We start from the raw sequence: 23,284 nt of genomic DNA on the forward strand, positions 1-23,284 counted from the left end.
CTCTCTCTCCAGTGCTGTTGTAGCTGACCGTCACCCCAGAAACCAGCAACTGGGTCTTCTAGCTCCGGTGTATTCATTTGGGTTCACCTAGGCAAGTGTGTGCATTTAAACTGTGCTCACTACCAAGACAGGCTATTCCTTCTTGTGTGATGCTGTTTATGCAATGTGTTTTATTGACTGATTGATTGATTGAATTTATGTGATAAATTTAAACACGGTACACAAATGTGCATACAGAATCAAAATTCATCAGGATATACTGCAATAAAGTCACGTGTTTTTTCTATTGTGTTCCTGAAGTATGGGCTAAGAGGCAGGCAGGAATAGGGACTGACATGTATATGCCACTAATATCCCATTTTTACACTAACACACCTAATAAAAACATAAACCAGCAATGTCATACAGGACAATAAAAAACACTTAAATTCAGAAACTAGACCAGTAACTTAAAACTGTCCTGGAAAGGATGTTTCACCATACTAGCTTACTCAACCTCCAGTTTTTAGATGGTTTTTAAAACTGCTCAGAGAAAGGGCAGATTTAGATACACTAGCACTTGTATTAAGGCCATGAGAGTCCCAAACATACTGAAATAAATCATTCAGACATAGACCTTGTACAATCATGTGTAGATCATAATAAGCTTTACCTGTTGAATTCTACCTTCAACAGGGAGCCAGTTCAACTCTTTTAAATGGTTTGGGCTAATACTCATACTTGGACTGAGATTTGGGATGACACTTATTGTGGTGAATCAAAGAGCAAATGATGAGCTTCAAACAGCCCGGAACAAAGTAATGTCTCCGAACTCTTTCACACCTGTCACAAGTGCTCAGTGTGAACCTGCTCTCATCTGTGGAGAGAACGGGCTGCTAGTGGCAGACCTACCAATTCTGGTGTTCTCTGGTGAATGCCAATCAAGCTGCTTGGTGCCGGGCTGTGAGCACAGGTCCCCCTAGAGGACGTCGGGCCCTCATGCCACCCTTATGGAGTCTGTTTCTGACAGTTTGGTCAGAGACATGCACCAGGAGCCTGCTGGAGGTCATTTTGTAGGGTTCTGGCAGTGCTCCTCCTGTTCCTCCTCACACAAAGGAGCAGATACCGGTCCTGCTGCTGGGTTGATGCCCTTCTACGGCCCTGTCCAGCTCTCCTCCTGTAATGGTCGGTCTCCTGGTTTCTCCTCCATGCTCTTGAGACTGTGCTGGGAGACACAGCAAACCCTTTTGCGACCGCATGTATAGATGTGCAATCCTGGAGGAACTGGACTACCTGTGCAACCTGATTAGGCTGCAGGTACCGCCTGGTGCTACCAGTAGTGAAAAGGACACTAGCAGAACACAAACTAGAGAAGAATCAGTCAGGAAGGATATGGAGAGAGCAACTGTCTGGCCACCACATGCAAAACCATTCCCTTTTTGGGGGTTGTCTTGCTTTTGCCTCTCCATTGCACCTGTTGGCACTTTGATTTGCACTAAAGCAGGTGAAATTGATTCACAATCACTTGTGCTTCCTAAATGGACAGATTGATATGCCTGAAGTTTAACTGACACTGTGACCATTAAGTGTTCCCTTAAACATGTCTCTCTTTTTTTACTGGGATAACTCTAAGAATTTGCTGGAAATGTACCCCCACAAATACACATTTGGCAACCAGTTTATTATGTACACCTGGCTAAAACTCATTCAGATTAACCTGTAATGAATCCTCCTTCATGAGGTTCATAATATTCAGGTTTGTTGAAACTGTTTTCAAGGGGTGTTTAACTATATAGTAATTTTGGAGGCTGTTGAATCACATACAAAGAGGTGCTTCTAATATTTTGTCCATCACTTTTATGTCATGGGGTGTAATCTCATTTAATTTGTTGAGGTGTCTACAGCTATCACACACTTACATTCTTTTCAAGACCTCTCCAAGATGATTTTTAAACAAATTTGAGACAATAAGAAGTTCAGTAGTTATGTTCCCGTGGGAGGTAGGAATATGGTAGGTAGGCTGTTGGGAGGTAAGTTAAAGAACAATGTAAAAAGACTATGAGGTGGAGTATTAAGTTTAAAATTTTGAAATGTGGACTTTCACAAAGAATACCATGAAGTTTTGACAAAAATAGCTTTAAGATGAATGCAATTAGAACAAATGTCCATGGCAATTGAGACCTTATAAAATCAAATTAAGACTAATGACTTTTAAGGCCTGAAGTTTGTAAAATTGAAGACATCTCAACACCTTCTAAGGACCTGCAGACACCCTGTTCATTGCATTTTTTGTGTGAACATTCATAAACTGTGATGTTTGTTAAAAGCTAGGTTGAATAAAAATAAGTTACTTGTTTACATTCCTTTCTTGTAACAACACCTACACCTGATATTGATCCCCAATCCTTGCACGAATACTGCCTGGATGCCAATTAAATCATAAGTCAATTATTGATCCAGCTGGTCATTAAAAGCACCTTTTATTTATACAGTAATATTTACAAGTCACTTTGCAGATTAAGCATGTGGGAAAGGGTCAGGACAGAGCAAACACATATTAAGACCAAAACAGGTTGATCTTTGCTCAGATTACACTGATAAACCAATAGTAACACAAAAGAGAAGAAGACAACTAAAGACGTCGTTGTTGAATTAAAATATAGTTTTTCAGAACATACAAACAGTCCCTGAGGTGTTCGCTAACAAAGCCCAGAGAGCACTTAGATGTTCATCTCAGACTAGTTGTTTCAAAAGATATCCACTGATTAAAAAAAAAAAAAGTTTAGAAAAAATTTAACATGAACAGTTCAGTCAGACATTATAAAAACACTAAAGAACAGCCACTGGCAGAGGGTGCACTCCATAACATCTGAGTGGAAAATCTACAAACCACATACACCTGATGGGTAAAACCATCCCAACAGTAACATGACTGATGAAGTTTCTAGCTTCCTCTTACGCTCTAACCTGAGCTTTGTCGATCATTAAATTAAAATTGACACATTTAAATGTGATAATCTGGGAACAAGCTGGGCAACACCAGTATTATCCACTCATATAAAAACAAAAACATTGAACTTGAACAAGTAGTTGGGGGGCAGGCTACTACAAGTGCAGCAGTATTCATTATTCATCTACTCAGCTTGCTCTTCCCTTTGCATACACAGTATACAGATATGACTTCTCTCTAAAATAACACATTCATCATTCCCAAGTTTTAATGTCTTCCTGACAAACTGATGGGTTTCTTAACAATATCTCCCAGCACCAAAGCTTTTTTTCATTTTGTCTTTTCAGAACATGAAAAGTTTGACTAAGATCATGAACAGAGGTGGAAAAAAATCAGAGCCCTGCAAAATAACCCTTGGGCTGAGCAGATGATCATATGGGCAAGGAAATGAAAAAGGAGAGAAGAAAAACAAATGTGAACCTAAAGTTTAAGAAATGATTTTAAAATGTCTTTTTTTAAACGCTCCATGATAGTTAGTGGGTGATGGTCTTCACTTCTTGTAAACAAGACAAGGCTGTGGATGAGACATTGGGGCGGGGAGTTGATTGTGCTTGATGGAGCCCTTAGCTGTCAATCATCTCTGACAGTTCCTGCAGCAGGTCATCCTCTCCAATGCCAGGGTCAACGTCTCCCTCCAGATGGTCATCGGTGAACTCGCTGATCAGCTCCTCAAATTCATCCACAGCGGAGGTGGAGGTAGAGCGGGACGCAGCTACGCTCAGTCTCCGTGACTTGGGCTGGGTGGGAGACTTCAGGACTGAGCTGGAATGCACAGAGAGGCTTGTTATTAATTTAGTAACTGACAATGCTGTATTAGGGGCTGTGTCAGCCAAAGCGTATTTTTTCTGAGGTTAGCATAATTTTTTAATTCTTTGCAATAGGAGCGTCGTGTATTTATGCTACCTTACAAATGGCAACATGAACCGATATCAATTACTTGTTAAGGTTAGGGGAAATTTTGCCCAAATGTTTATTTCAGTGTTTCCCCTACCATTATATTACATTTTTCTGACTGAACCCAACCCGAGCCCGGCCGAACCCACAGCACAGCACTGTGCACACAGTCAATGGGGCGGAGCCTGTGTTGCATTCAGGCGCTGTTGTCACATACGTGAATAGGCCATAGCACAACACAGCAGCATGTCAAGTGGGCCGAACCCGAGCAAAATTTTTGATTTGTTATCTGAATGGTTAATATTCTATAAGAAACACTGTTTGGACTGATTGCTTCTCACTTGAAAAGGGATGAAATACTGGTGGTGTCCTGTAACATTTCTTTATACAGTTCGTTTTCTTTAACTTTGCCAGTAATTAATACATCATTCCCCACACCTGCTTACAGATATTTACTTTGTGATATCTGACATTACCAAGAAGTGAGTTTTCATGTTATTAAGTTGAAGTGAAAGTGAAGCTCTCTGTGAACCTTTACCTTTGGGGGACTGTACAGGCCTCTCTGGCTGCAGCAACGTTGACAGTCTGCTTGGCTTCTTGGCTCAGACTCTGTTTGAAGACAGGGACAGTCTGCAGCTCCTCTCTCAGTGGGCTGGAGCTAGAGCCTGAGTCCAGCAGGGTGCTGGGACTACGGGGAACAGCAGAGCTCAGCTGAGCCTCAGCACTGGATGACGGAAACTCCTGACAATGGAACAAAAGTTACAAGAGGTCAATAACAGCATTAGATTAATTAGACTCCCCTTCATACTTTATCTGCATATTCTTTCTTTGAATTTAGGATAAGATTAAATTCAATTAACTGTAGGCAGAATATAAAAAAGGGACCCAAGACATGAGTGAGATATATTAAAACCAACAGTGTAAATGGGCACATTGATCAATTTAACAAAACATGTCATTGTGTTACGGAAATGTTGAGTGGAAATGCATAGACAGAATGTGAAAGATACAAAAAACTACACAAATCTAGGTGTACAAAAATGCCACATTAGGCACATTTGATTCCTGCCGTGCCTGAGTAGGGCTGCTGCCTGGTCCGATGCCTGGGTCCTCCGATGTGAAAGCCCCCATAGGTACATTTGAAAAGGTCTTGGCACATATGATCACCATAACTGGCCCAACATCTCAACCTACCTGTCTGTCTGTGTGTGTTGTCTCCTGCAGTGGCTCTTTCAGTGCTGTGGAAGTAGTGTTCAGAGGTTTAACAGCAGCAACGGCAGATCGTTCTGCTCCCTTCCTCTTCTGGCCTGGTTTCACCTTTACGACAGAAGGCTTCACATTCAGCTTGGGCCTCACTGAAAAAGGAAGTAGAGTTTTAATGATGAGCAAATGCACAAACAATGAAACAATGAAGCCAGAGCACCCTGTGCTTTTCTTTCTTTCCTGTGTGGAGGATCTGTTACACATATGCACTTTTGGACAAACCCTGTCTGAAGCCCAGTTATGTGTATACATGGCCACACAATCAGGTTTCTCTAAACCCTTTACCCTAATTACTAGGGTCTGGGTTTCATGTTTACATGACATTTGAAATCAGGTGTATGCAGTAAGCCAACAATAACAAGGGGTACTTTATGCAATGCTACCGTGTCTCCTCTCTTCCCTCACTCGCATCTTCGCTCCTCCCAGCGAGGATGTGAGAGAGAGAGATTAGGAGGATGAGAGGAAGGACAAAGGAATCAAAGCTGTCAAATGAGAACTCTTTGAATCCACGATGTTGGTCTTAAGATACGTCACTTACTATGCCACATGTGGGAGTGTGGTATGCAAAATGAAGTATGTATGACAGTGAAAGGTGCAATACCTTTGGTGTCTGCAGTGGGTTCTGGGGATTTCTTCTGATTATTGTTCAGTGTTTTATCAGAAGTAAGGGCCTCTGCACCGGGAACCTGAGGAGCTGCTCTGGCCTGCTTGTCTGGTGACAGTGCAATGGAATTCCTTGTGTTTTTGTCTGGGACCTCCCTGGAGCTGCTGGGGCTCTGTGAGTCAGACTCTGGCTCAACATCCAGAGAAGAGGAGCACAGCTTCACAGGGACTGAGGTCACAGCTCTAACAGCAGCACCTCTTGTACCAGAAGTAGTGTTGTTCAGAGGTGAAGCAGCCTTAGTTTTGAGGGGGATCAGTTTTCCAACAGAAAGCTTTTGGGTGGAAGGCGTAGAGTCAGGGGCCAGAGTGGTGGAGGAAGGCGATGACGAGCCCAGGCATGTAAGACTGATTTTAGCAGGAGCCTTCCTCTTCAGGGCTCCTCCGCTGGTCTGTTTCTCAGAAGGCTCTTCTTCAGCTGAGCCCATGGCCTGCTCCTCCATTTCCTGTTTGCGAAGGCGTTTCTCCCGCATGATCTCCTCAAAGGTCTTGACCTTGACATTATTACTGGTGGCAGCACTGGTCTAGAAAGATACAGGAAAATTACCATCACAGAGTCAACAGAATAACAAGCAATCACAGCCAGTACTATAGTATCTTACAGACTGTACCTCAGTAGTTTTCAGTGGCTTCTCCGTCTCTGTGCTCCTCTGTGGCTTACCTCCGTCTGTGACGTTGCCTGCAGTTCAATAATTTCAAACATGGCATGTAAGATGAAGATCCGAAAATTAGTGCTGCACGGTATACCGGTACTAAAATAGCACCGCGGTACTAGAGTATTCCAAACGGTACTATACTGCATTTGGAAAATACCAGTACTTTGAAATTGATTCAATTCATTAATTTAGTTAATTTATTTTACTCAATTATGCACACAAACACCTTTTCCTGTTCCTATTGGAACACAGATTGCACAAGTGGTGTGTATGACAACACCTGTATCAACATTCGCAGCTGGCGCACATGAAAAAAGACACGAGAAAGTCTGCCTCGCAAAGGGAGACAACACGAGACAACACAAACTTGGTGGGACATTGAGTTACCAAACCGTGACGTCCGTACCGAGGTACTTACCGAACCATGATTTTTTTGGTACCGTTACACCCCTACTATTTATTGCTCTAAAGGTCTGTATCCAAAAGGACTTTTCCTTAGGAAAAGTACCGAAGAGTATCGAAAAGTATCCACATTCGTATTGGTACCGAAACAAAGATTTTGGTATTGTGACAACACTACCGAAAATCAATTCAATTTGAATGACATTTACAACAGCAGGATTAACAACAATTCTATATACATTCCTTGTGTTAACACACAGGGAACAACCCTAAAAAAATGTAGGTGCTGTCTTACTTTGGGAAGCAGGTTTCTTGATGCGCAGTAAGCGAGGCTTCTTAACACTGTTCTCCTCATTATCAGAACTCTTCTTGTTTTCAGCCTTCAGGGCCTGCTGGGCCTGAATCTTTGCTGCCTTCTCTCTGCGAATCTCCTCCAGAGTCTTTACTTTAACCTCCCCTATGTTTGAAGCCTCAGGATCTGGACCTGCTGTGTCAGACTCTCCCTTGCCCGGAGCTTTCTCCACAGTGTGCTTGGCCTTCTTAGCACTGGGCTTTTGTTCCTGCTCCTCCTGCCTTTTTTTCTTGGCATGAAGGATCTCTGAGAACGTCTTAACGTGATCAATGGAGACCTCTTTGATGGTGATGGCTCGCTTGACAGCCTTTGTGATTTGGGTTTTGTTGTTTGTTTCAGGAGCTACGACTGTGGGAACATCTTTCTGGCTCTGATGCTGAGACTTTGCTGCCTTCTCCTGTCTGATCTCCTCCAGAGTTTTGATGCGTATCTGCTCCGGAGCTTTCTTTGACTCCATGTTGGTCTCAGCTGTTGGGAAAGTTGACAACAATAAACAGTGTTTAATGAAAGAGCGTGATAAATATCTTCCCAGACAAAATAATGGACAATGTCAATTACTTCTTACCTGATGGAGTGGGTGTAAAAGACCTAGGCAATCCAAGTCTATCTTTAATAGGCTTCAAGGCTGTAAAAGCAAAAGAAAAGAGAGATTTTAACGACACATTTTTCATTCTGGACTTTTTAAATTATAAACTCCATCAAAACAACAGCCTGTTTTAGACACATATCATAGTCACATCGGTGCTCTTACCACCTTAAGATCAACTATTATCAGCATGATTTAGAGGAAAATGCTACATGTGATGTTGAGTGAATAATAATTTACTAGTTTTTTTTAAAGTGTTCTAATGCTCACCTTTCTGAGGGGGCATTAATGGATCGTCCTCACCCACAACTCTGCCCAGACGCCCAGCCAGACCCCTCCTCAGTGGAAAACCTTCTCCACTTATCACATCTACAGCAAGGACAAGTCATGAGCTTCTAATTGGTGCAATTAAGACAATCATTATTAGCACTAGCACTAAATTTGCTGATAAGGTTTAACAAGAGTGAAAATTTACCAGTGGCGGGTATCTTCCTTCCAAGTCTTTCAGCCAAACTGCCTCTTGGTCTTGCAGTTTCTTCAAACACTAGTGGACCTAGGTTAAAAGAAGGACCACGCTGGTTGAGAACCGGGTAATAATGATTTTACTTCTCGTTGGGATTGAAAGAAACAGTTAGTGTTCAATTAGTTAATTTGAATTGTTTTTTTGTGGTTAAATATAAACATTTATTTTTAGTTTTCAAAAGGTGGGTATCCAGACCAGATATCTTAGCATGGAAAATCCATGTTTCATTTCATCATCACATGAGAGACAGAGCCAAGTAAGACGCTGCTTCAAAGCAACCATGAGCAGTATATTTCAGTGCATAAGGCCTTAAGCGAATCACTGCCAATTATTATGTCTATTTTATCTGTCAATATCAATATTCCAGTCATTGTTTTATCCAAACAGTGCATTGCTACTGTACAATAGCAACAGCAGTCAAGCTAACTGTCAAGCTAGCATGTAGTTTCCTGGATTTATTTTTATTAAGACCCAAGGCAGGCTCTGATATTTCTTTAAGCTGATCACACAATGTATTTATGTGTCCCTGTTGAGCAAATTCATCACACAATTCCTTAAAATCATATTCCACCATAAGATACATTATGAAATTAGTATTTAGGTAGGATCTCAATCAAACTTGTTTTGTGTTGTTGTTTCTTTACCATCTCTCGCTTCGTAGAGGGGTGGTCGAAATAATGACTGGATGTTTTCTTTCTCTCCATTGGTCGAGGTATCAGGACTGTGGATGGGGTAACCAGCTCTCTTCATGCTGGCCTTTAGCGCCTTCCTCAGCCGGATCTCCTCCAGGGTGCTTACTCCAAAGTTCAGTGAGTCATCTGTCAAGACACACATTACACACCATAAAAACACCATCATTCCATAAAGGCCACAAAGGATTTGGCAGTAGTACAGCTCTGGGTGCAAATTATGCCCACTTATGTCTGCAAAATTTAAGCCACATCCACACTAATATTTTCATTTTAAAATGTTTTAAAACAAAAACAATCTCCATATAGAGAAGCATTTTAGCACAGTTTCAGAAATAATCTCAATCCATACCAATACGTCTTAAAACACATATCACATGACCATTCACAAACATTGGGCATGCGCTTTCTGGTGTAAACAGGAAGCAGGCGGTCTACTCTGCAGCTGGTTGCTTAGTTACAGAACATACATGGAGATCGCAAAAAGTAGGACCAGGGTTTCCTTTGCTTGTACCGACGATAAAGTGGAACTGTTACTGAAAGTAACATGAGTATAAGGCTGTCAAGGATGCAGAATATAGACTGGAAGTTGTTACAAAGCAAATATGGCAACATATCTGACCCATACTGGGAGCAGTATGGGTCAGCAGTGGAAGCCATGACAATGGGAAAGGAGTAAGGTTACCATCACAAATGGCATGTTGGCCTAGTTCTGCTGTTTTGGACTGACATGATGTGACTGATAAAACTCAATCAGAGAGCAAATGTGGGTGTCTGAGTCATTGTTTCCAAAAGTCTCTGTTTTTGCCCATCTAGACTAAACTTAACCCCTGAGTTTTTTAAAATTACTAAAACGCAGTCGGCAGGTTTTTTTTAAGTTCTCCGTTTAGGGGTTCCAAACAGCAGATTAATGTGGACATTGGGTGTAACCACAGCAATAGTTAAGTGATTTTAAACGAAAAAGTAATCATGTGAATGCAACCATAGTCTCTGAGCACAGTCTCACCTGATTTGGGTTTTCTCGGAGATGGGCCAACATCTCCCTCCTCTGAGAACTGATCTGGAAACAAGAAGACATGTGAGTGGTACAGACCACAGGAAAAATACTGTCGGGAGATGAGGACTAAAAAAGGAAGTAATTTTGAGATCAAATCCCTCTTACCATCTTCATCCTCATCATCATCTGCTGGATTGATCACCACAGGTGGGTGGGTGGGGCTGGGTACTGGCTCCTGAGTTTCTGTCTTGATGACGCTCCTGAGCTGAGGATTGGCTGCAGTGGGGAGAGGGGCAGGTGGCGGGGGGGCTGGTTCCTCATGTGGCTGTTCTTCATTCTTGCTTTGACCTGGTAGACATGCAATGATTATCATTACTGTCTTTCACATGTGGGTGTGAAATTGTCTTTAACTCTCTTCATTTCAATTCACGTGTGTTTGCTTCAGAAAAGTTCACTTACTTTTATCAGGTGGGACAAAGACGCCGTCAATGCAGCGGGGCCTTTCATGGAAGAAGGCACAGTGTGGCTTCTGGCAGCCGGCCAGCTGGTTCTCCCAATAACAAGGTATCTCCTTTCGTTTTTTCTATTTCAATGAAACATAAGTTTAACTCCATAAACTTTTGCATATATATGCAACAGCACAACTGAATTCAAAAGAGGGTAAAAAAAACTGTATGAAGATTTAGTGACTTAATCCTGTTTTCACACTTGCATACTGATTATGTTATTATTTCTCTTATCGACATATGGTATGATGACTGAACTCGGCAGATACTATCCACTAATTTTGCCGATGAAAAATCATAAAAGTGTTTGAAACTGAGCCATGTCTTACCATGCAGTTGAAATGGGGTATAATTAACAAATGAAGCTTACCAGACATTTCAATTCTCATTTTAACTAACAACTGCTTATGTAAGTAAATATTAATGGGAGTCTTTTACGGACTGTGTTTATTGTAATGTAGTATACTGATGGGCTTGTTGTGTGATTGCCCTTATAGTGCATTCAGTGTTCCTCCCAACAGATCCAGGGGCAGGAGTTGAGCTCCTGGCCCAGGTTTACAGGAGACATTTTCTATCCTTCGTTAATGGCCAATCAAGACACACGCAGCCTCGAGTGGGCAAAGCTTGAAGGAGATATTTCTGAGCCTTCTCCAATTGAAAAATTATATTTAAATCTTGCTTACTGTGATCTCCATGTGGCGAAACTTGCAGATAGCACGGAAGCAGCGTCCCTCCTGCCAGAGGTTGCAGACAGTCTCACTGCCCATAGCTGCTTCACAGTGTCTGAATGGGCAGCTGTCTCCCTGCATGACAAATGAAACACAGTTAAACCCCACTTTTCTTTCTGGTCACCAGTCATGTCAACTGGTTACACCATGTGTGAGTATATGTGAGCTTTGTGCTGAAACTTTGCTTACTTTAGTGCAGGTGGAATAGTAAAAGAAGTAGCAGTCATCTCCATTGTTGGTCATAGTAATGCTGGTATGCCTCTGGAGTGGCAGAGGTGGTGAGGTTACGACCTTCAAACCCAGCAGCTGGTTCTCTTTAGGGCCAACAGGACATAACACAGCAACACATCAAAAACAGAAATCCTCCTCTATTGCATCAATTCATGAACATGTCTGCACATGTAAAACTAATACCAGGAAGAGTAGATGCAGTAATTTCTCCATACAAAATAGAATAACTTGCTCCAACTTGTACATTAAGGAATCTTACTAGAATTAGGTACAATATCATCAGTAACCTAACATTTTAGGTTTCACACAACCTATCAATGAAAAAGTCTTTGGAAAAACAATGACTACAAGGTGTAAAACTGGGGCTAGGGAGAGAGGGAAAGCGCAGTCATCTTAAGGCAGCAGTGCACTTCTGATTGAATAGCCTTGTGTAAATTTGAACTCAATTCAACCATGGTGCTGTTAAGAAATGTCCACAAATGTTTGATAGGATAGGATAGGAAAACGATGTGACCTGTTGACCAATCAGTGATGTTTTTCTGAGAATTAAATATAAATTTTAAAATTGTCTTTTTTTTAAGCGTGGTGCCACCTTTACCTGAGGGGGCTGAGAAGTTGTCTCCCTCTTGAGTGCACTGCTGGTAGGGTGTCTCCGGGGTGGTATGGAGTCCTGAAGGAACACTTGATCCATGAGTTAAGAGGTAAAGGGGGGTGGGTCGCCCAGAGACACTCGTCTTCCTATGACATCTCTTTTCTGAGACATCTTTATCTCCGCCAGACTGCTAAACATTACTGGTGGTGGATTCAATAGAGTCCTTTGGGGATTTTTTTATTATTTTTTATTAATAAATGAATGAAAGAAATAGGGGAACATGAACAGCCAGGAAAGAAAAATAGATCCAAAATTGCTTTGATTGATGTGGCAAAAAAAAGGGATGGATGGTAGGTGAAAAAAATCCTCAGCTTCTTCTTGGACTTGGACATTTTGCACACTTGGTGAGATTTGGGTGGTGGCAGTAGAAAAAAATTTGCCAGGATTTTCAAGCCTGTTGAGATTTTCAGCCAATGCTGAAGCGGGGAAAAAAAAATCTTCTGGCAATGTATGCTCATGAGGGGGGGGCAAGCTATCCTTATCCAGGGATTCCCACAAAGGGCCAAGAGGATGGTTTAAAACCTACAAAATCAATCAAAAACACTCCCCAGGGAACTGAAAAGGGTGTTATTAACAGAGAGACAGTTGTGCACAAATACAGAGGAGACAGATGGACATTTCCACACAGGGTACATTGAGACAGATATGCCCTCAATAAAGACTCCAAAGCAAAGTGGAATTTCGTTATAACAGGAGTCCATGTCAGTGGACAGACTCACTGTTACTGCACTACATTATCTACCCATGTTTACATATTTCAAGTATCTAATCCAGAATAAAGAAGAATTAATTGTGCAATTTTAAGGAGTCCAGGCCTGGGTTGTTTACTTCCCCAAGACATGGAGGCCCTCCTTTGACACTGATGATCAGCCTTAAGAACAACACTGGCTTCCATTTTAAGGAACGGGAAAATATGGTCTACAGAAGCAACAGAACACTTACACTGAAGACACATTAACAGAATAACAATAAGGATTCAGAAAGTTTCTAACTTGCATTGCAAGTAAAAGAAACACTTTTCCTGGAGCCACAGAAGTGTGAGATCTTAAGTTAAATTACGGACAGAAACCACTGAGACAGCTAACCAGTCGGCAAATAACATACGTCACAGGTCACCTTCAGTGTTGGTTCAAGATGTGTAGTCAAAGCTTAAAAACCAAGACAGACAAGAAAACAATCAGATACTTACTGTTGAATATTAAAAAGTAGCCCAGAGCTAGCTGGAACAAACTACGACCAATTCCCGGCAGTGATGGAAAGACACTACTATAATCGTAGAGATAAAAACAAAATATCTATGATTGTTACGTTATAGAGATCGGCAAAAAATTAGATAGTTCAATAGCGTGGCTTCGGCTGTTTCTTTTTGTTAGCTTGGCTACCACTTGCGATATTGTGCTAGGGAAGTTTAGGGTTGTTTTAGCTTATGCTACAAGCAGAGGCCTACCTAAACCACCAATTCCTCGCGACCTTCTCGTTAGCGTTCAGTAAACGTTAGCTAACGCTAGCTATTTGTTGTGAGGCGGCTGGTTGTTTCGCAATCGTGGTGCTGATATTTATCATATTTAAACACTACAATATAACAGCAAATATATTATGTCAACAAAGTGTACGGTGTTTATTACCAGTTTCGGGTTTAAAAATATTTTAAAAAGTTGTAAAATGTAGGAAAGACCTCGTCCCGGTTCGTTGACTGTCGCTGCCGTACTAAAACCACAGCAAAATGGCGGATATGGAGTGAAAACTAGGAGGGTGGGCCACACAGTATGCTGCGTTCAGGTACAGCGGAAAGACTGTTAATTCGACGACTTTACTGTGCTGGGATTAACTGCTGCCATGATGTGTATTTTTTCGCGCAATTCGGAGTGAAATATTGTACTTTTTAGTTTACGTCGACCAACTACGAAATTATACTCAATACTTCTGCATCAACAATCCAAAGATATGGCACGATGTCCTTACTTACATACTCTATGTTATTGTGCTGACAAAACTTGATGCATTCACACAAGTGGATGTTCAGTGGAAGAGTTTATGAATACTTCTTCCACCACTGGCTTCTCTGAGTGTTGGTTCAATTAAGTAAATGAATTAATATGAATTAAATGCGACAGCTCGACCGCGTTAATTCCATTCACGGTGCAATAAATATTATTTCCACAAGGGAGCAGTGTGAGCTCCTATGTTATGTGGCTGATGTGCCTGAATGCCACCTTTACGGGATTTGGAGTAATGTGTAGTTCACTTGTATGTGGTAAGTGGAAGCCTCAATGCCTAAATGATTTGTATCATTTAGAAAACATATAAACATTTTGTATTTATGCCGTAGATGGAGTCAAGTCAGGTCAGGCCAGTTTCATTTATGCTGCAAAAATAAAAAGGCTATAGAAATATTTACATTTACATCTTAGTTTTGTTTTGTCTGTTTGTTTGTTTACAATAGGCTTTCTTTCCCTTTCCTTTTTTAGAGGTTCACTCTTTCAACCAACTAAATTCATTCAAATTTTAATTTAGTTATGCCACTACCTACTTAGACAGAAGAGATGCAAACAAAACCAAACTTTCTATTCCAGTGATTATGATACCTTCAATAACAGTCGTACCTCTGTCACAATAACAAAAAAAATGTCCCACATAATGTCTTGCTTACTGCTTGCCTGTGAATTTCATAATTAGTTTTCTGCCTTTCTTTTTAATTTTTTATCAAAGATGTGCTTTACTTTGACACACTTGCCACATGTAGCTACAGAGTTTTTTTTCTGTTTTTATATATAGGCTACATGAATTCTTCAAAAATAAGAATATGCCTAATAATGAAACAAAAAGCCCCTGGTCTAATAATCTGTCTTTATGTTAATGCATTAAAGCCCCTGGAAAAAAATATAATATCGATCATAATGTACGTACGTAATATTGTCAAGATTCGTCCCATTCTCTCCATGACTAATGCAGAAACACTGCTTCACGCTTTTGTCTCATCCCGATTAGATTATTTCAATACACTTTTCTCTGGCTTACCAAATTCAACCATTAGGAAACTACAACTCGTTCAGAATAGTGCTGCCAGGATATTAACCAGAACCAGAAAATTTTACCATATCACCCCTGTTCCTATTTCATTACACTGGCTCTCTGTACACACTAGATCGGACTTCAAGATTCTGCTTTTATCTTATAAAATATTACACGGACTTGCACCATCCTACTTATCATCTCTACTTACTCCACGTTTATCAATCAGGCCTCCACGATCCCATAATGTTGGTCTCCTATCCAACCCCAAAATTAATAAATCATCAGCAGGTGGTAGATCCTTCTCATACCGAGCCCCTCTCCTCTGCAACCGCCTTACCATTCAAATCCGTGAAGCCAACACAGTCGATTCCTTCAAAAGTAAACTCAAAACACACCTTTTTGCATCTGCCTTTAACATATATACAAGTGCCAATGTTTTGGTTTTTTTTTTGCTTTGTTTTCATTTTGTTTTGTTTGTTTATTTTGTTCTACATAGTCATTTCACTTGTTTTTATGTATTTTATTTGTTGTGTTATTTGTAATTTGCTTATGTGTTTTTATGTAGGCTACAGCCCATTGAGGCATTTTTTGTGATTTTGGGCTATAATAAATTTTGACTTGACTTGATCAGAAATAGGGATGTACAATAATACTGGCACGTCATTGGTATCAGCCAATATTGGCTTTAAAATGAGCTATTAAACCTGGCCAACATGCTTTTTCTTAATTTGCACAACAAATGAATATTACATACACTGGAAAGTATTGTATTTCATGTCTCCATCTGCTGGTGGACCATCATGATAAGAATATGCATGCATAATATGATGTTAATTCTCAGTAACATTGATCATTTTGTTACAGTGCAATGTTCTGCTGGGAGACCTTTGGTCATGGTATTCATGTGGATGCCACTTGATGCCCTCCACCCACCCAAACACCGCTGTGGGCTAAGTATCCCCCCCTCATGGCAACGATATTCCCTGGTGACAGTGGCCCCCCCAGCAGAAAAATGTGCCATGCCACACCACAAAAACTGCTCAGGAATGGCCTGAGGAACATGACAAACATCTCAAGGGATCTTCCTGGCCTCCAAATCTCCTTCACCCCAATCTGATTGAGCATCTTGGGAAGTGCTGGTACCCCACCTCACAACTGACAGGTCTCAAATGATCCAAAGCCAGCACCCCAGTGCCGGACACCACAGGGCACCTTCCAGAGGTCATGTGTCCATGCCTTGACATGTCAGAGACAAGTCCGATCCAGGGAGGTCCAACCGTGGATTAGGCGTAGCCAAGTCGATGCCTTTAGCTTTTAGTCATGTTCCTCGGGCCATTCCTGCACAGTTTCTGCAGTGTGGCATGGTACATTTTCCTACTGGAAAATACACCATGCCATGCAACCAACCATGGTTGGGCGCTGCCAGGTGCCTAAGTAGTGTTGCATTGTATGGAAAAGGGATACTTCAGCTGCCAGTATCTAGTTTAACAGAGGCATTTAAATGAACCTAGGTCAGGACAGAGCTCTTGTTTTCTGGGAGTAAGGACGTGGTAGTTAGGAGTGTAGCTCCAAATCCAACCAAGGGGAGGAAATGGAACCCAAGATTGGCAGTTCAGGAGGCAGAGGCAGCTCTTAAGGCCCTGACACACCAAGCCAACGGTTGGCCATCGGTCAAAGTCGGGCCGTCAGTGAGTGTCTGTCGCCCTAGTTTTTGTGGTGTGTCCCGCACCGTCGGCACTTCGGCGTCGGCGGCTTTTCAGCCGATTGAGCATGTTGAATTGGCGGCGGAGCTTGTTGGTGAGAGAGATCACTCTGATTGGCTGTTCAGGTTTTATTTCCTTGCCCCTGTAGCGAGTGAATCTGCCTGTAGTGACCCTACAGACCCGCTGCTTCTTCCACTTTAACCTGAATAGCTGCAGCATGACCAGAGGGAAGCACAGCCAGTTAGCTTCCGCTAGCCTCCCAGCTAGCCCCGGCTCTCCGTTTGGATCCAACCGGAGCACCGAGCCCTGGTTTGTTATTCAGGGTAAAGTGGGAAGAAGAAGCGGGTTTGTCAGACAGCTGAGTGAAGTGGAGCCTGTGGAGGAGACACCAGGACCGTCTGGATGTAATAGTCTGTGGAGGTGCTGCAGTGCTTGGCTGCACAGATAGGAAACCCCTCGGCTGACAGGATGTACCACTCTCTCACTCCGCTACTTTGTTTATCTCATGCATTTCTAGGACTTCCGGTTTCCCTTTTTGCGTTATTTTCTCTCACACAGGCGCAGAACGTACGTGCTACCTAGCCATCGGATGTAGTCTTTGTAGTGTGTTCAAATGCAAGTGGCACAGGGCGACGTGAGGCAACGTGAGGCGACATAGACAACGCAACAGTTGGCTTTCGTTGTCGCTAGTTCTTTGATGTCGGTTTGGTGTGTCAGCACCTTTAGGCATGCAGAGATTGTAGGTAATGTTGAGTTTGGCCAGTCTCAAGCAGTCTCAGATAAAAGAAAGCTGGTTGTGGAACAGATATGTAGACAGGCGGAGATATTAAGGGGTGCAAAGGTAGTGGCCCAGGCTAAGCAGGGACAGTGGTTGAATTGGGAAAGCGTAGAGAAGAGGAAGCTTAGTTGGACGGACCTGTGGAGTATGGAGGAGAATCGTATTAGATTCCTGGTAGGGGCTACATACCACGTTTTACTAACCCCCCAGAACCTAAAACTGTGGGTAAATGGGGACCCATCATGCCCATTGCGTTCAGGTACTGCAACCTTAAAGCATATTTTGTCAGGCTGTAAAGTTAGCTTGTCACAAGGCCGATGTACATGGCGACATAACCAGGTGTTGAAAAGTTTAGCTGTAGGCATCGAAGGGAAATGAAGACAGGTAAATTCAGAAGGTTCAGTCCAGTGGAAGTGGGGTGTAGGGGATTCACAGCAAGATCAGCTGTCTTGCTCCTGGGGGAACTCGGAGTGCAGGGACAGAGTTTGAGGAAGACAGTGAAGGAAATGTCAGATGAAGCAGCTCGAGCTAGTCAGTGGATTTGGATGAGGAGGAACAATGTCAGTTGGGGGCCAGCAGGGGGAACTACTAAGCAGGGTACATAACTCCTTGAGATCAGGTGGATAGATCCACCAATCAGTCCTCTCAGGAGAAAATCCAGGAAGAGGAAGGTTATTTAAGTGTGGGAGTGGCCTATTTGAATCCCTTTTGTTTGAGACCATGCTGCAAGGTGAGTGTGTTTGCTGATCCTGTGAGTTTATCTTCTCTATCTACTTTAACTTTAGCTTATATCGGAGTTATGCTATGTAGCGTGTGAAATGTATGGTGAATGTGCTAGGAAAGGCAGTATCAGCATTGCTTCTACCTGGAGCTCACATAAACGGAGCCTGGGTTTGTTGAAGGTGGCAGTGCTGTTTGGGCTGAGAAAGCCATGTGTAGGTAAGGTAAAGGAGGTTGTTGGGTTGGTGCGGGGAGCAGTGAGACCTGGCATTAGGGGAGGGTCTCTGGAACGCCAGAGATCACTATCTAGCCTCCTGGAGGTGTCGTGGGACCAACAAGATGAAACACTGGTGAAAAGAGGTTCCCACCTGATGACCCCAAAGGCATGTTAGTTATCACTGCTCACTGGTCTGTATAGTTAAGCCTTGCCATAATAGCTTATCATATGGCTTAGGAGGTTGTTCATTGAGTGCTGATCCTTTCTCTAAAGCACAAACTTCTTGTGTTTATTTGAATGAACTGGGGGGCCACTGCCATTGGGCAGTGCTGCTGCCATGAGGAGAGATACTCCATCTGCAGAGGTGTTCAGGTGGGTGGAGCACATCAAGTAGCATCCTTGAGAACTTCTTGACCAAAAGTTCCTCAAGAGAACATTGTATTGTAACAAGATGTATACACACATAGAGAGAGCTGATAGTTTAACCTTAAATAATACCTTGAATAAAAGTTGATTATATTTTGTATTTTCAATATGATTTTTCAAATGAACTGAAGTAGACAAATAAATGTAGTGGAGTAAAAAGTACAATATTTCCCTCTGAGATGTAGTGGAGTATAGGTATAAAGTAGCATAAAATGTAAATACTCAAGTACAAGTACCTCGGAACCCTCTAAAATTTGATGATGGCAATTGCAAAGTATTCTGTTTCTACTCAATACTAATTACTAATTACTACTAAAGTTTTTAAAATCACAATTCATAATTAATCTTGGGGAATTTTTTAAGGGTAGATCATATGTGAGAGCGCATTTTTTTTATTTTTTTTTTTAAAAAAGCATCAAAATAGAGCTTGTTCATCAAAAAAGAAAAAAAAAAAAAGAAAATGCTGGAGGAGGACCCTCCTACAGAGGACCTGGCTAAGCCCCCTATGTCCTTAAATTCTAGAAACGCCCCTAGCTCTGTTGTTCATTTCAGATGGAGAAAATCCCGTAACTAATTTCTGTGGCTTATATTGGACAACTATGCTAACAAGTGGTTCATGTACTTGAATTCATAGATGTGTAATAAGCTTGTATTACATTATTTTGTTCATTATTTTGAAAAGTAAGAACCGGAAATAGCGTCTATTTTATTTTGGTCAGTATGACAACAGTTTCGTTGTACAGAGTTTGACACCAGTCTTATCAGTTGCGTGCCTGGCTGTTTCTCTGCCGCCTGCTGAGAGTCAGTAGCTGTTGTATCGCTTGCCACTACTCGAATGCAAACTGAGTAACTTTAAGATAGCTTCGTAACGATACTGAACACTTTAGGAGTGAAACACAAACTGCTTTCTACTTGTTGCACGTCTCAATGGACACTGCTCAGGTGGGTGAATTAGCTGAATACCCAGGTTGACATGAGTTAGCTTTAGCATGTCGCTAGCGGGGATTTGCTAACAAGGGCAGGGCCAGTTAGCTGCAAGGTGACAAACAGGTAACGATAGCCAGTTCTTTGGGTGCTAATGTGAACGACAATCCGTTTACAACTGGCTAACTATATTATAGCCACTATCTGTGTCATTGTACGTCCACAGAAAATGATGTCCGGATTTTCTCTGGACCTGGGACCCTTGAAAGAACCTCTTGGATTCATTCGTGTCCTAGAATGGGTAAGTCAAAAAGTACCTCAGAATGTCTCTAAATAATAGTTGCAAGGTATTCTTATCTGTGTTTAACCACCATATATACTCTGCATTCCTCTCATTTGATTCTCGTGATGTTGATTTTTTTCTAATAGTCCATTCCACTCATTCCTTGTACTAGACCTGAAGTGTCGGTGTTGCAGTGCACAGACTAAAGTGTAAAAGCTGTAAAAGCTTTGGACAACTGTTGCAGGTTACCCTCTTTCTGCTTTATTGATGTGTAACCTAGGAGTCTTTTTTTCTCTGAGTTGAATTATGCTAAGGTTTGTGCTTCTACAAAACATGTAGCTACTCATTTCACAAGTGAAATATTAACCTAAATGAAGAAATCAACGTTCTGTGGTAAACACTTTAGACTCTTTCCATAGTGCACTTGATCACTCACAGCTGTGGACTAAATTGGAGGCTGAAACAATTACCAGGAAATACCAGAATATTGTGACTTCTGTATTGAAATGGTCTACCTAAGTTAATAGTTGGTGCATGTAACAGTAGTGATGTCGATACCATGTGTTGTTACAGAACCTGTGAACCAGCTCTATGTGGCTGTTGTGATGCATACCATCTGTTGAGAATCAAATAGCTTGGATATATGTGCTGCTGCTCAGTAGAGCATGCCTGAAATATCACTACCCTGAGAGGCTGTGCGATTGACTTCATAATGAGTAATTTGAATGCACCCTATACTAAAAAAAGAAAACGGTCCAGGCATGCCCCCTCTAATGTGACTGCTAATACTCGTAGTGCTCTGTATTTCTGGTTGATGCAGACAACTGTGCTAACTGCCCCGATACAGTAGGCAGTGCTGTGTGTATTTAAGGCGTGTGCCTGTGAAGCAGGTCCTGTTGGTAATTAACATAGAGCAGGTATTATCTGCTGCTGTGAAGAAAAGTTTTACTCCAGGAGCATGAGTTAAAAAGCCTGGCTTTCTATTTCACCACCAAACGTTATTGAAAAACACTCTGTATGTCTAACCACAATACATTCAACATTAAGCCAATCTCAGCTGTCATTGGGCAAGAGGTGGGGTACACCCTGGACAGGTCACCAGACTATCACAGGGCTGACACATAGAGACAGACAACCATTCATGCTCCCGTTTACATCTACTGGCAATTCAGTCTCCAGTTAACCTGCATGTCTTTGGGCTGTGGAAGGAAGCTGGAGAACCAATGCATTTCCAAAAAGTAAATTTGAAACAAAATGTTGGTCTGTATGGGTAATACAATTGACTGTTTGCCTTTGTTTACTCTTGCAAATAGGTTTGCGTAACCTGGGGTGTTTGCTTACAGCCTATCTAATCATTTAACTGCTTGTGTCTCTCGCCCATCTGACTTCTTTTTAGCAACACTGCTATGTTCAAAGATTTCAGCAACCGATTTTTATCACAGCAGACATTTTGACTTGTCAGAGCATTAAATGCACAGGTGTAATTGATAATGTTAACGATGGCTCTGTTCTGTTAAGTGTCCAAGTCAGCTATTCCAGTAAGCCAGTATGCACAGTGGACCTCCCCTCAGGGCAATGTGAACATGATTTACCATATAAAATACACTTGTGCTTTTCCTGCTATGACATGTCAAAAAGTCTTACATGAAAAAGGTCTATTAACTCAATGAGTACAGTGTAGTTATCAATAAAATAATAAAACCAGCAGAATATTTTTTAGTGCTGATAATACTTTACATTTGGCTTATTGCCTTGCATATGAATTTACTGTTGAAGAGGAAAGTTAAGGTCTCTATTTTTAAACTGGAAGATTTTCTGAACAGAGCAGGTAGACACTAAGTTCACTTAGTTGGAACTGAAAAGGTGTCAAAGTCTGACAAGGCAACACTCACCAGCTAGGAAAGGGCCAGAAAAGAAAAGATACAAAGCACTATATTAACAAGCAAACAGCAACAGCAGTCGTGGTTAAATGCTTTGGTTTACATACTGGAGCCCAAAAACTGCACTGAACTTGGGCCTGTCTTTATAGCTACTTTTAGTTGACAATATATTGCCACAGAAATAATTGTAATAAATGATAATATTGTCATTTTAAGACCATTTTATGCCATTGATGTAATGATAATATAATATCATAATAATGGAAGTGCACCCTTTTAAAGAGTAATGAACCTTTAATTCTTAAAGATATTCTAATCACTAGTGCTTCCTGAATGGACTGATTGATATTCCTGAAGTTTCACTGACTTGGTTTTATACTGTGACACTTAAAAGTTTTTTTGAGCAGTGTTTTTGACCACTACGAAAATTGTCTTCAATGCCCAGCACACTTCCTGGGAGCCTGGAGCAGACGAGGACAAAAGCAGTGTGAAAGCAAAACGTATCTCAGCATAGGCCTTTTTTTTTCTTTTTCATTTGGCATAGGTGCTGTGCCCAAGTCTTACAATGGTTAGGAAAACCCTGTTGTTTATGCTGGCATCATATTGGCTAAAATGTTGGTGACAAACACGCATGTTAAGACAATATATGGACATTCGATTTATGGACGTGGCCACAATAGTTTTTGCTGACCTTGACTAACATCTCTCTTAAAATACAGAGATAATATGTAATACACCATCCACACCAACACTGGGGTGCGGGGTTTGCAGTGACGCTAATTCGCATTTATTACATGCTTAAGAAGTAACAGTCCAGTTTTATCTACCAGATGAACTGAAGGCTTCCAGAAGGGCAAAGTGTTACCCTTAGCAACCAAGTTTAAGTCAGACTCTTCCATGTCAGCTTTCAGTACCTGCCAGGTATCAGTTTCTGGTGCTATGGACACATTTTGTTAGGTATTGGGTTTTGATTTGTAGCCAAAGTAAGACCAAACTCTAGGCTGCAAATGTCTCTCCAGAACATCAAAACAGTGAAAACAAATGCTGTGTCCAACTGTCCATGTTTTCCCACAATCAGTTCTAAGGTTTACCATCTATTTTTGGTTAAATATATATGCATTTTCTCTCTGGTTTATTGTGGTTTATTGTTTCCCTCTAAGCACAAAGAGTTGTTAGTGTCAGAATCTTGTGTTTGCATAGGGCTGCTACT

The 23,284-nt window shown here is 41.5% G+C and overlaps 2 protein-coding genes across 4 annotated transcripts in view; one reads left to right on the top strand and one right to left on the bottom strand.

Annotated features, from left to right (window-relative positions):
• Positions 1–2,443: 2,443 nt before the first annotated feature.
• zc3h11a (zinc finger CCCH-type containing 11A) lies at positions 2,444–13,862 on the bottom strand. 3 transcript variants are annotated; one of them, XM_033626597.2, is made up of 18 exons: positions 13,754–13,862; positions 13,318–13,394; positions 12,075–12,146; positions 11,435–11,559; positions 11,201–11,320; positions 10,471–10,594; positions 10,177–10,359; positions 10,021–10,074; positions 8,970–9,143; positions 8,278–8,355; positions 8,073–8,171; positions 7,782–7,841; positions 7,160–7,684; positions 6,418–6,485; positions 5,748–6,330; positions 5,078–5,238; positions 4,422–4,624; positions 2,444–3,751 (listed from the first exon to the last, which is right to left on the bottom strand). In XM_033626597.2, the coding sequence occupies exons 4-18, from the start codon at positions 11,486–11,488 to the stop codon at positions 3,553–3,555; spliced, it is 2,685 nt and encodes an 894-aa protein (XP_033482488.2). In that variant the 5' UTR covers positions 11,489–11,559; positions 12,075–12,146; positions 13,318–13,394; positions 13,754–13,862; the 3' UTR covers positions 2,444–3,552. The 3 variants fall into 3 exon arrangements, with proteins under 3 accessions (XP_033482488.2, XP_033482489.2, XP_033482484.2); XM_033626598.2 differs by lacking the exon at positions 13,318–13,394 and having other exon boundaries at positions 13,754–13,858; XM_033626593.2 differs by lacking the exons at positions 13,318–13,394; positions 13,754–13,862 and having other exon boundaries at positions 12,075–12,209.
• A 5,678-nt stretch (positions 13,863–19,540) lies between these two features.
• sypl2a (synaptophysin-like 2a) overlaps positions 19,541–23,284 on the top strand; it is a 28,211-nt gene continuing 24,467 nt past the window's right edge. Inside the window, exons 1-2 of the mRNA XM_033627257.2 lie at positions 19,541–19,929; positions 20,138–20,212. Coding sequence (XP_033483148.1) covers positions 19,915–19,929; positions 20,138–20,212 — 90 coding nt within the window. The 5' untranslated portion in view covers positions 19,541–19,914. The remainder of the gene's footprint in view (positions 19,930–20,137; positions 20,213–23,284) is intronic.

The sequence above is a fragment of the Epinephelus lanceolatus genome, chromosome 1 (assembly GCF_041903045.1).
Source record: "Epinephelus lanceolatus isolate andai-2023 chromosome 1, ASM4190304v1, whole genome shotgun sequence".
NCBI classification, from domain to species: Eukaryota; Metazoa; Chordata; class Actinopteri; order Perciformes; family Serranidae; genus Epinephelus; species Epinephelus lanceolatus.

Excerpts from the sequence above, each read along its gene's own strand:
- zc3h11a (XM_033626597.2), bottom strand. The coding sequence starts at position 11,488 with ATGACCAACAATGGAGATGACTGCTACTTCTTTTACTATTCCACCTGC. Across the intron at positions 8,356-8,969 it reads CCTCTACGAAGCGAGAGATG|GTCCACTAGTGTTTGAAGAA; the intron begins GTAAAGAAACAA and ends CTTTTAACCTAG. Across the intron at positions 8,172-8,277 it reads AAGGAAGATACCCGCCACTG|ATGTGATAAGTGGAGAAGGT; the intron begins GTAAATTTTCAC and ends TCCTTGCTGTAG.